Source organism: Zingiber officinale, chromosome 2B (assembly GCF_018446385.1).
Source record: "Zingiber officinale cultivar Zhangliang chromosome 2B, Zo_v1.1, whole genome shotgun sequence".
Classification (NCBI taxonomy): domain Eukaryota; kingdom Viridiplantae; phylum Streptophyta; class Magnoliopsida; order Zingiberales; family Zingiberaceae; genus Zingiber; species Zingiber officinale.
Genome location: NC_055989.1, coordinates 9,320,106 through 9,333,563, shown reverse-complemented (window position 1 = coordinate 9,333,563; position 13,458 = coordinate 9,320,106). Strand labels below are relative to the sequence as shown.

General features: G+C 37.9%; 1 protein-coding gene across 1 annotated transcript; it reads right to left on the bottom strand.

The window, feature by feature from the left end:
- Positions 1-1,942: 1,942 nt before the first annotated feature.
- Positions 1,943-3,784, bottom strand: LOC122045251 (protein WHAT'S THIS FACTOR 1, chloroplastic-like). The gene has a single exon (XM_042605388.1). It carries the CDS (start codon positions 3,661-3,663, stop codon positions 2,116-2,118), a length of 1,548 nt encoding a protein of 515 aa, XP_042461322.1. The 5' UTR covers positions 3,664-3,784; the 3' UTR covers positions 1,943-2,115.
- Positions 3,785-13,458: the final 9,674 nt, after the last annotated feature.

The window sequence follows — 13,458 nt, the reverse complement described above, 5'->3', positions numbered from 1 at the left end:
CTTCGCTCAACAACAACAATACATGCAAGGAAGGGTTGAGCCAACCAGTAAGACATTTCGCATTCACTAAAAATCGATCCCAAACTTATTGATAGCAACACCTTTACCAAACCAACTGCACCAGCCGAGCTAATTGAACCCAATACTAGGATTGAGGAGAGGTTGTTCGCCTAATGGAGGTTGGTTCACCTCCTCAAATCATCAACAGTTCACCTCGTCAAACACTCAATAGTTCACAACTTGATTCAATTTGGAGAGGGGTTCACAACTTAAAGACCGACTCAATTTAAAAGTCGGTTCGTTTTTATTTGAGTGTTGATTTATCTTGGATTGGTTCAATTGGCGGTTGATTCTCCTAAGGCCGGTTCAACTCATGAGTTTCATCCAGTTCACCAACCCTCACACAGGCACTTCCATACGGAAGCCCTCTCCCAACTCACGCAACTCATGAAGGAATCCCGCGACCTCCATCTCATGACCTCCAACATCACATACACCCGGATCACGATCTGAGAGCCCCCTCCATCCTCCTCACGCATCTTCTTCCATCCCAAGCCATCATACCTTCATTCACAACTCCCCCTTCTTCTCCGCAATCCACCTCCGCAGAGCAAATTTGCCTATGGCAAGCCATCACTTGCAGCTGCACCGGCCCTAGCACAAGGTGCCTTGGAAGTTGGTGCAACGACCGGGGTGGCGGAGGCTCGTCGACGACTAAGAGGAAGCGAGTGTTCGTCAGTTTATATGTCCGGAGCCGAGCTACTTGCACAAAAACAAAAAATTGAATTGGGCTCCAGCCCAGGACAACCCTTTACCTATATCCATCTCTGGCCATCACATATACTCTTTCATAACCGGCCTATCTCCGTATAATTTAATAAGACGTCTTTATTTAGTTTATAATTTTCCTTTTTACTAATAATAGATAGACAACCTTCTTTTAGTTTGCCTATAGGATAAATCTAAAACACACATTCAAAAGTTAATATTCAACATATTCATCCCTACAAAGATTTAAACTCAGATCCTTTTAATTATTCTTTTAAGTATTTTATCACTGTACCACCCGGTGGAACAATGTATAATTTTCTTATTAGAGTTCATGCACTCCATTTGTTATAAGTAGCCGTGGGAGTTATGTCATTCTAATTAAACTCATCGGAGCTACAATATTCCTACCAAGGGGAAGCAAAATGTCAAGAAGCAAACCAAACATGTTAGGAAAATTTCGCCACAAGTGTAGTTCCATAACAGATCATGTTGTCGCATTTACTAGTCGAGTTAGATTCAATTTGTAGGGACTAGATGAAAATCTATCAAAAACTACAGAACCAAGCCAAAGTCCAATGTCAACCCAAATCCCAGCTAGTAGGTACAAGTAACGAAAGGCATATAAAAAACAAAGGTGTTAAGCTGCAACAATGTGGATGAAGATAATTAGGCAAAGATGACTCGATGACAACGATGAATAAACTCCGGAATCACAAGATTGTTTCGAGGGCAAAATCAATGTTTTGGTTCTTATTCGAGACTGTATGGTAAAGTCTACTTACCGACCGACGGGTCTAGAATGGTTCTGCGGTATTTGGGCAGTGCCACTCAAGAGAGTTGTGTTTGTTCCGCAACAAAATATATGATTAATTTTGCTAAGACCTACTAAATGAGTAGTAGGGATTGAACTAGACAATGACCTAATGACTTAAACTCTTTTTCTGAGTACAAATCTTATAGTCACAATTTACATGAAGGCTCTATAAACAAGAATGATTTCTTGATAAAACCTATCGCAATAGTATCATCGAACAATAATCAGATAATGTAGAATGAAATATTATCAAAACCATATGCATAAGTAGATCAATATGCATTAGAAGGGAAAAACACACCATGTCTGTGTGAAGCATCAAAGATACTAGAGTCTAGAAGCTATTACCTTGCGATATAGCAAAAATTAGAAGTGCTCTGTGCATTCAAATTCATTTCTCCACACACAGCAAGGATGCACGAAATTTTCATCAAGATTGAATCCATATGCAAGGTAGATTGAACTATCATATTGGTGACTAGATCTTGGCATTATCATAAATAGTCAATGAGAAACCAAAATAATTTCAATTACCATCTTTCTCTTTCCCTGCCATCTGGAAATGTGGGAACAAGAACTTGACCTTCAGGCTTTCTGGATCCATTAACTACTTGCAACTTCTCCCTGTCAAAGTTCAGACCCTCACCGTCATCAAAATCCGGAGGTGATTCATCCTCTTCATCGCTCCAGTCATCCTCTCCGGAATCATCATCGTCGTCATCTTCATCATCAAAATCACCATCAAACCCAACAGGCACAAGACCATCAACATCGGACCATTCCTCATCAGTTTCATTTTGGCTTCCTCCAAGTGTTTCATCCCCTTGGCTAGTTTCGTCTAACTTGCGAAGACCCCTCTTGGCGAACCGTGGGACTGCAACAAGTGCGCGCAATTTCTCCTTGAGAATCAGCATCCTATCCTTCTCGAGCAACTGTGAGTCGCGATAAGCTTCACGAAGGAAAACAGAATCCCTTGTCCCCTTAAGTGAGACATAGAACATTTCGGGGTGCCTGATAAGCATTCCCCTAAGCTGCTGTGAGAACCTGAACTCCTCCCTGAAGTGGGTGAGGTGATCAACCAATGTCTTCTTTTCGAGTGTGAAACTCAGAATCTCATGGACAACAGCGCAGGCATGCTTCTCCTTCTTTGGTGTGCCAGGCCTCAATTCAGAGAAATCAGAGTATGGAGATATGTAAGGTATCTCCTTGAATTGGTTCAACTTCCGCATCTCTCCCTTGGACAGATTCAAGCCTCTGGGAAGCTTTACTCGTTTGAATTTGGGAGCCCTCTCGATGATCAAATTCTGCTCGTCGGCCTCGCGTATTCTGTTCTCCTCTTCTGCAGCCTCGGCAGCAGAGATGGCAAGCTCAGGATCCCAATGTGTGAGCTCAAGTGCAGGGCCACGGTCAGTGGGTACGACCCTGAAGTACTGTGGGTAGCGGTGGCAGATGGTGTCCCTGAACTCGGCCGGGAGCCCAAGGTCGTGGCGCAGATGGGCGATCTTCTCAAGGAGGATCCTCCGGTCAAGCGCCATCATCAGTAGCTTGCGCAGCTTGACGATGTGCAGCTGCTCCATCTCTTGCCGGGCGCGCAACTCCTCCAGATAAATCCGCTCGGCCTCGGGAGTCAGCCGGAAGCGGAGGGAGTAAACACCCTCCTCCACGATCTCGAACACGGCCGGGAAGCGGCGGAGGAGTGCGATGAAGCGGCGCTTCCGCGTGAGGCCGAGGTCTCGGCGGAATCGGCCGAGCTGTTTGAGGCTCATGATGCGGTCCGGCTGGCTCACGAGGATGTTGCGGATCTTGAGCACCAACTTCAGCTTCTTCTCGCGCTCGATCACGTTGTCGAAAGGTGCCTCCTTCCGCCACTTGACGGCGGCGGTAATGGTGAAGGAACCCCGGCAAGATGACAGATTTAGCGGATTGGCCAATCCCTCGGCGAGATTAGTACCAAAGAAGGCGGCTTTCCTGGGGAAGAGGAGGCAGGACGATCTCGTGGAGGACGAGGAGGAGATTAGGAGGGGGAAGGAGTAAGGAGGAACTGTTCTCGGTGGAGAAAGGAGCGATCTTGGCTCCATGAGGTTGACGACGAACGATTTGGCGGTCAGGTCTCGATCTATTGATAGATTTTGAAGAAGAAACGAGAGAAGGAAGAAGAACAAATGAGGGTTTTCCAAACCCTTGTTTTGCTGATGGCTTCTGATATTTTTGAGCGAAAATGTTATCTACATCCGTTGGGGGGCACAATTGTCTTTACGGTTTTTTTTTTTTTTTTGGGGTAAAATCATGATTTTTTAATGTACGATAGAAAAAAAAAACCTAAGAAAACTACATTTTAATTTTTTTAAAAAAAATGTAATTAATAAATATAATAACAAAATTAAATATCTCACATTGGGATTTTTTTAAAAAAAATTAAGGTCTCCTAGCTTCGCTCAATTAATCATTTTGGTAGACGACCTTTTCTTAATTCATTTATCGTATAAATCATGTCCTTTCGGATGGGTCTAGTGACTAGCGCGTGAGGTATTGTCATAATGAGATCTGGAGTTTAAATATCGGTAAAGTCGAGATAAATGTCTCTTTTATGTGCTAGTCACTATTCCAAAGGTTAGTAGCCGTCCGTGATTTACTTCTTCCGTGTTAATCTTGAGACGGATTGACAGGGCGCTGGAGACGAACGCATTCACTTTTTTTACCATAATTTATCAAATAAATCATAATAAACGACTTTTTACTAATTCATTTATCCAATAAATTTAAAGCATAACTTATGTATAGTTAGAAATTGACCTTTAGAATGTTCATCTCTATCAAATTCTAACTTTAATCTTCTTTTTTTCCCAAATGGCTTTGTCATTCCATCACAACTAAGATCTTCATAAATCTTTGGATCAAGTGGCCATTGGAAAATTAGGTGTATTAATTCGGGTGGATTTGATGGATTCAAATCGAGTCGAAATAAGAATCTTATAAAAAATTCTCAACTTGAATTTGAACTTGAACTCAATCCGAAAATCTTAAATACGAACATAAAATTGGATAACCTGACCAACCCAAATAAATTGCTTGCCCAACCGATGATTTATTTATTTTTATTATTTTCCTATGTTTTTCACTTTTATCACAATATTTCATCATTTTTATACTAATATTCTACTATTTATATAAATAAAACATCTTAATTTTTAAAATAAAATTTAATTTAACAAAAAAAACCTCTAAAGATCGACTCGAATCTAATCCAAACTTAAACCAATACAAAAACCTCAATTCGAACCTAAAAACCCCCACCCTAATTCGATATTTTTCGAATCGATTCAGATAGAGTTGGCTGATCGAATTCATTTTTTATACACTTAGAAAAAATATTATACTAAAATATACTGAATCATATCGATATTATTGATATACCAACAATTTTGATACGATATTATACTATATCGAATTTTTTTAATATCGACATGAGATTTAGTATACTGCATATACTACAGTGTCAATATCGAAATTTTAATATAAACACAATAAAACTTATATCATATTAAAAATTTAGTATATCAAAATATTTTTATATGATATATAAGATAATTCAATATACAAGTATCTAGGAAGATTATTTCTATGGAATTAAAATCATCGTCTCAGATTTTATATATATATAACAAAATTAAGATTTGTCTTTCGTATCTCACTCCTTCTGATTGAGAAGTTGAACACTAACATGAATGTCATAAAATAATAATAATTATTATTATTATTATTAGATATTATAAGTGGCTGGAGAGGGGTTATCAGATATCTAAGTAATTCTTTAGAAGGCCCACTTAAAAGTTTTCGAATGTATAAGGGGCTCCTCAGTTTCATATGCACACAGGGTCTTATATTCCAACGGGATAAAAAAAAAAAGTTTAGCACTACAATGGTATTGGAATATAATATTCAGCACCTACCAACGTGTGTTACGGTTTGAAACTACGGTATACATCTTATAGATTTTGAAAATTTCAACACCAACAAACAAAAAACACAAGTAATAAGTATATATATATATATATATATATATACAATGGTGATATCATGCGGGACTCCATTTGCGCGCTTGTGCGCGACTGCAGAAAAGCAAAGTCGACGTGGCTTATTTTATTTCCTTCTTTTCCTTAGCCATTAGCAAAAATTTTCACGGAACGTCCCGCACAACTCTCTTCGGCAAGGAAAAACGACGAAGCTAGGGCACGCCGTCCTCACCGCGAAGCTGTTCTCTCGGCCGCGAAGCTTCGCCGCGAAGCTGTTCTCTCGGCCGCAAAGCTTCGTAGCGAAGCTAGGGTAGCTAGGGTAGCCTGGCAACTCTCAAAGCAACGAAGCGAAGCTCTACATTCTCGAATCTTCCAGATCGAGCTCTCTTCGCCACACCAAAGGGACGAAGAGTTAGGGCACGCCGGCCTCGCCAACGCGGAGCTAGGGCGATCTCTGTCGGCAAACCTCCGACGCGAAGCTAGGGCACGAAGCTTCCAGATCGAGCTCGTCACCGCCTCGCGCATACGAGGACACCTCTATGTAAGGCTAAATGATCTTTGTGGCCAGTTTGTTATCTCGAAAGCTTTATTTGTTTAAAAAATCTTCTAACTTGATGATAGATTGAGAAAGGTAGGTTGTTGTCACATACATCTTGTCTTGTTTTTTCTTGGAGTACCTTTGCCTTTTATTTGTTGCAGCTATAATAACCACTAGTATTTCCAAGAAAATCAACAACATGGATCTTTGTATATAATTACATTTTTCTAATGGCACTAGTATTTTTGTTGCGTATATTTTAACCATTAATAATTTGGTCACAATATACTGTTTTAATTTGATTAGGTAAAACATACAATACAATGGCCACATGTTAGAGATCTAATATTTATAGTTTATTTACATGAACAAATTATAACCTCTTTATTAATTTATTTTTACCTTCCAAAAATGAAGTGTTATAAATATGGTTCCTTAGTCAAATAAAGTGTTATGAATAAAATTTAGTTAATAATAGCGAAATGTTAAATTGAAAATTTATGTTTTGTCTATCGGTTGCATCAATATTATACCAATCAGTTATTTATGAAATTTCTCTACAATTGACATGTCTCATTTGGATTTCAATATTTTTTCTTTGATAACTTATATTCTTTTGGTTCTAGATTTTACAGGAAACTTGCAAAACTTCAACTATTTATATCCAATCCATGGTAATCATTTCATTTAAGTTCTAAATGTTGTTTTAAATGTTGTTTTAAATGTAGGGAAAAACATATGTTGTATTTGTTGGACGTGAACCGGGAATTTATGAAACATGGGCAGAAGCTTCTGATCATGTTATTCGCTTTAAGGGCGCTATACACAAATCTTTCAAAAGTAGAGAGGAGGCAAAAAAAGCTTTTGAGGCATACGTAGATAAAAAATCTGCACCAACTTCCTTTGCACCAAGTCGAAATAAAATATCATGTGCAACTTCAAGTTCAAGTTCAAATTTAGAGAAAAAATTTTCAAAAACTGAAAAAATTATTAAGTTGAAAGATGCATTGAAAGAGCTAGAACATCAGTTGGATTCTCTTATGATCAGTGATGATAATGATGAAGATTAGGCATGTTTCAAGTCGTTGTATGAGTTGAATTTCAAACACTAATTTTATTTTGAGTAGTTGCAAGTGTTGTATCGAAATCAAAATGATACTTTAAGCTTAATTGGTTTCATGATGTGGTTTGTTGCTATGGTAGAGTTGCTATGCACTTTGAGAATTAATGATTTGCATCAAAATATTGTTAATGCTAATAGTTTTAGCGTACTGTATGTTTACTTGATGGTTATAATCGTCTCTTGCAATTGGAAATGTTATATGAAAATATTATCTGGATTGCAATTGGAAATGTTATCTGGAAATAGTTTTAGCCATCGCAGCTTTTATTTACTCCAGATTGTGGCCTGGTATCATTCATATTAATGCAACTAATGACATGGTTTTCTTTACCATGGTATGTTCTCCTTCTTTACCATGGTTTTCAAAGAACTCGTACAAGAACCAGCCTTAGAGACCACTGGGCATGGAGTTTGAACGAGAGTCAAGGAGCAATTTTATGAAAAAATGAATTAGTTTAAATGGTCAAGGATTATGTGAACCGAAGAAAGTTATAATGTAACGCCCGAAAATTCTCAAAACTATATTAGAAATATTGTATGATTTTTCTGGAATTTCTAGATATTTTTCCGAAATTTTAGAATAGCGGAAGTAGCAAAAATAAATATAAGCGTAAAACGGCCTTCGCGGGAATTGAACCCATGACCTCTAGCCAAGCCGAGACTTAAGTGTTGGCTAGCCAGGAGCCCCAACAGGGGTGTGCTAAAAGAAGAGGAAATCAATAATATTTATATTAGAGTTGGGCCGAAATACCCACTTAATATAAATAGAAAACTTGAGTGGTTTGGTTTATTTTTCTTTGGTTCGGGAATTCTCCACCGAGACCTCACCCTAGCCACGCCGCAACCCTCCTTCTCTTCCTCTCTCGGCGCCAACCACAAGAACAAGCAAGGGTTCCGTTCCAAGGGCACTTTCCGGCGATGACTTTGACATGAGGACGCTCCCCTCCGCGAGAAGAACGCTTAGACGCGAGAAGATAGTCGAAAGGACTTAGTGTGTTGTGACAGGAACCTGGAATGAAGATCCTTAGGGAGTTTAGCAAATTAAGAACTTAGTTTCTTTTCTCAAGTACCTTTATGTACTTTTAGACCTTAGAATGTTTAAACCATGGAAGATTTGTTTAAGTTGTTAGTAATTATGTTGGAATGCTAGTTAATAGATGTTAGAACTTATTTCAATTGATTTTAGAACTCTTATATGAGATTTTGGCATGAACTAGTGCTGAAATCAGGGGTTCTGATTCGAAATCAGAAACCAGATCGATCTACAGATCGATCAGAATTGGGTTGTGCCATTGGATCGGTCAGCTGACCGATCCAGTCGCGAACAGAGAGTTAGCGTAGAGTACAAAAGCTCATTGATCGGTCAGCCGACCGATCAGTGAGCCACTGGATCGGTCTACCGACCGATCAGTGAGCTCCTGGATCGGTCGGTAGACCGATCCAGCCGCATACAAAAGCAATTGAGTTTAGATTGAAATGCTCCGTGCCATGGATCGGTCAGCCGACCGATCCAGAGTTTTTCTCCGTGCCAGTATCAAGCTGGATCGATCACTGGATCGATCCGACAGGCCAATTGATCCATGGATCGATTGAAATGCCTTATTACAGCTAGTAGGACATCCGAGAGGCATAGATTATTTTCCCTAGCATGTGTACAACTCCTAGGTACACCTAGAATATTAAGTTCAGATTTTACAGTAATCAGTTTAGCAAAATTTTAATAAATCCAGATTTCCGCAATAGTAATTTAGCACAGCATAATGTAGCGATCGGCCTCACAGGCTAGTCAGTAGAAGGCCGGTCGTTACATATAAGGGAGCCACTTTTTACAGAGGAATGATTGTAGGCTATTAGCGCCGTGCAACAAAATTACACCACGGAGAAGTAGAAATCTTTGCCCTCTGAAATTGCAGATGAGATTGACTGGTTGACAGACTTTTAATTTTTCTTGTTTTTCCTTTTCGGTATATATCTCCTGGAATTGTTCTACGAGAAGTTTTCATCTTAGTTTTTGATAAAGCAACATCTTTGTTATTGTTTATGTGGATTAGTTGGATAGCTGCCATTCTAACTCATGATAAGTTCAAAAATTAGATGATTTGAACTATAGAAATCAATCAGATCTTAAATGTCATTTATTTTCTAGAGTGAACATATTTTTATATATGTCACGTAACATATCCTTGCAACACACATTACATTACATAAAGAAAAACAAACATGGAAATTAAAGAATACGCCCAATTAATTATTATAAAGCTTTACGCTACTGCATTGCGTCGATTGTATTCTTATCGCATCATCCCATCTTGCTTTGTTGGTGGTCGCGTCATTCCGACCATTCCACCTGCCTGCTGATTTCTTTCCATGTTAAGATGTCATCCTGCATCCATTAATTATATGTATCGATTAACTCAACAATTAAACTAACTAACTTAATGGGTTGCTCATAATTAATAAATAATAAGGTTACCGATGGTCATGTCGAAGCCACGGGCCTCATGCCTGGAGCTCTCGGTATTCCTGGCACAAGGTGCAGGAATCGCACCAGAAATGAACGCAGCAGTTGCAACACAGCGACTCCGGCAAATTGTACTGCACCCTCAGCTTTGATCAGTAAAAGCACGAGTGAAGAAGCAGCCTTTGGATCACCTCAAATGATAGTGAAGAAGCATAACAAAGCAATAGATATGCTTCGAGACATAGACAAAGCAGAGAACAACAAAAGTATGCGTTTGGAAGAGAAAATGAATCATACCTGCCAGCACAGCATTGTCATTGTTAATCAGTGACAAATTCAGCTGCTATAGATCTCAAAAACTTTTAATCAATGTAATTCATACCTGCCAGCACAGCAGTCTGCACAGCGCATTCTCTAAGTCCCGCAGGGTACAGATAGAGTTACCTTTTGCTATTAATCTACTAGTCTCAAAATAAATTTGCAAAGACTGACAACAATTGGAGCAATTTTTGATGAAATTTACATTGACAAATTTAAATAGCAACATCCAATTTCCATATAGAAATACTTAAAGATAGAAATGCTTAAAGAGTTCACAATAGTCTAATCAAAGGTGAAAAGTATGACGCTTGTTTAAATAGATACAGAAATAAGAAATAAGTAAAGAGTTCAAAACAGCCCGCTCAAATGTTTCTATTTCTGCATCACCAACTGAAGCTTGTTTCGGTTTCTGCATCAATCAATCAACAATTGATTATGCCAAATCTAAATAATGCCAAATATTTAATCCTTGTAAAAAACATCATGGACAAACCAATTGTACCAATTGTAGAATGATGCCTACCTGCTTTCTTATTTGCTAACGAATATTGTTAGAACCTACAATAATAAAGACAATTATTAATTTTAAAATCTCAATCAATCAACCACTAACTTTAAATTAAACTTTGATAGTACTTGCCTGCTATAGATGCCAATTCTTCTTCATATGTGTCATCATCGCTGTTATGATGATTATCCAAAGTTGATCTGACAATCAACACCATGTCAAATATACATATTTAATAAAAGATGATTTGCAAATAAAATTATTATACAAATGGAGAATTAATCGACACATACCCTTGTTGTAAAATGGGACAATTGCGCTTGTCATGTGACACACCTCGATGCCCACATCCACGACATAACCGGGACTTTGAGGTTGACTTCTCCTTTGATGATTTCAATCTCTTCCCACATCCCTTTGTTCTTACTAAAGAAGGATCAATAATATTAGGGGACTCATCCATAGATTTCTTCCTTTGACCTCTATTGCCACATGTTTTACTAATATTCATCTCTTGAATTTTATTGTAAATACAATCTAATTGCTCATCCAAGAAGTTTGTCCCCTCATCTATCAAAGATGCATCATCAATTAATACTGCAGCTTTATAAGATAACCTTGAGTGCCTTGACATCAAAACCCTATCTGGATCATCAATAAAATTTTGCACCCCCAAAGCATATATTGCTCCAACCTTTGCATCTCGTGTCCATCGTTTGAGTATATACTTATCAGGCAAATGAAACACCTGGTTGATACGAAAAAAAGCTAACATATGCCTGCATGGAATGCCATCAAACTCAAATTTCCTACAGCTACAGGATATGTTATCCCTCTGTTTGTCATGCGTGAGAACCCTTGGTTTGGAGGAAGAACAACTTTGAAAATTCATCACATGATAAACAACTGAGTCGACTCCTATAGATACTTGTTGCACATAATAACCATGACTCTCACTCATTTCACTTTGAAACTCCACCCTTTTTTTTTTGTATACAATTTAACCATTTGAGATTCCATTGGCCAGTTTGTCTTAATCCTAGGATGCTCATTCATATCAATATGATCTGCAACTAATTCATTGTGTCTTTGGTGTCTCAGTGCCCTATTGAAACGAGTGATAAAGTCCATCAATGAGTTTTTATTTGAGACATATCTCTTGAAAAAAGCCTGAGAGCCTTCAGATCTCTGACTACTTGACATTCCAGCACAAAATACATGACTAAAATAAGCTGGCACCCACTTATGTCGCAATTGATACATCAAAGATAACCAATCATTTTTCTCTAAATTAGCACACTTGATAACCTCTTCCCATGAATTCTCAAATTCATCAGGCGTTGTAGAATTTCTAATAACATTATTTATACTTTGATAGTAGTCACAAAAAGTCAAAGGATGCAATTTTTCTGGAAATTTGTTCAGTATGTGCCACAGACAATATCGGTGCACTGTTTGAGGGAAAACTTGGGCAATGGCTTTTGTCATAGCAGGATCCTGATCAGTGATAATCACATTTGGTGCACCTTTAGGCATGGCTTCTATGAACTTGTTAAATAGCCACACAAAAGATTCAGTCTTCTCATCACTTATAAAGCCACAACCAAAAATAATTGTCTGGTGATGATGATTCACTCCTACAAATGGTGCAAAAATCAACCCATATTTGTTGGTGTTATATGTTGTATCAAATACAACCACATCACCGAATACACTATATGCTGTTCTTGATACATGATCAGCCCAAAAACATCTACTGAATCTGTTATCTGAATCAGTCTGGTATTCAAAGAAAAAAGCTGGATTTTTCTCTTTCTCAGATGCAAATAGCTCCATTAGTGTTTCAGCATCGATACCTTTTTGTTCATCCCTTAGCTCTTTCTCAAAATTTCTAATATCTCTTTCTGTACATCCTACTTGCTCGGGCCCTCCATATTCTATCTCTAATAATCGCATTTGTTGGCAAGTTGACACATTGGCTTCTGAAAACCGTTGAGTCAATGCTTTTTTTGCTGCTGAAACAGTACGATGTGAGCGTAGCAAATGCACCTTTGAAGGAGTCGATAGTGGATGATTATGACCTTCTGTGAAATTAGTGACAACCTATGCAGATCCAGTTTGTTTCTTGACAAGTGAAATCTTTGACTTACAACCAGTTCTAACTTCACCACGTGTTCTTTCCCTTGTCCGTTGATCACCCTTTGCTTGTTTATTCCGTTGATCATCCGTATGGCCTTCTTTAAAGCATACAAATGTTTTCCACACAACCTCATTTGTTATCTTATTTTTCTTGCTACTATTTATCCTGGCACTAAATCCGGATTCACGTGCATATTGGTTATAGAATAAAAAAGCCTCATCTATTGATGAGAATTCCATCCCATATTTTGGCTTTCGATCATCTGCAACTTGAGGAATGTATATCTGACCTTCACCATGATTTTCACTCATTGCTAAGAAATTTTAGATGTAGATGAAATGAAATTCTGCATATCATTATCAAATAGCCAGAAAAAACATTGTAAGAGTGATACTTCAAGCTCATGCATGCAACCCGAACAAAAACACAAAGATAACAATAAGACATAAAAAAAAAAACACAATCAGTTGCTAGAAAAGCATATGTGACTTTTTATATAACGAATACAAATTGATGTAAGGACTCTTAGTAAAGAAAAAGAAATATTATAAAATTGCACATTTCCCCAATTATAAGTAGCTAAAAATCTCAATTGAATCGTTAACCAAAATCAGTTGTTAACCACCGGATTGCCCAAACTCATCTTGAATCTTACTATTAATTATCTGCCATGGTGATTAGCTGTTAAGTTGCTAAACAAAAACATAAATTTTAATATTAAGCTTTGAATCATTTTATTTAGGAATGGGTAAGAAAAATGGATCTTCTA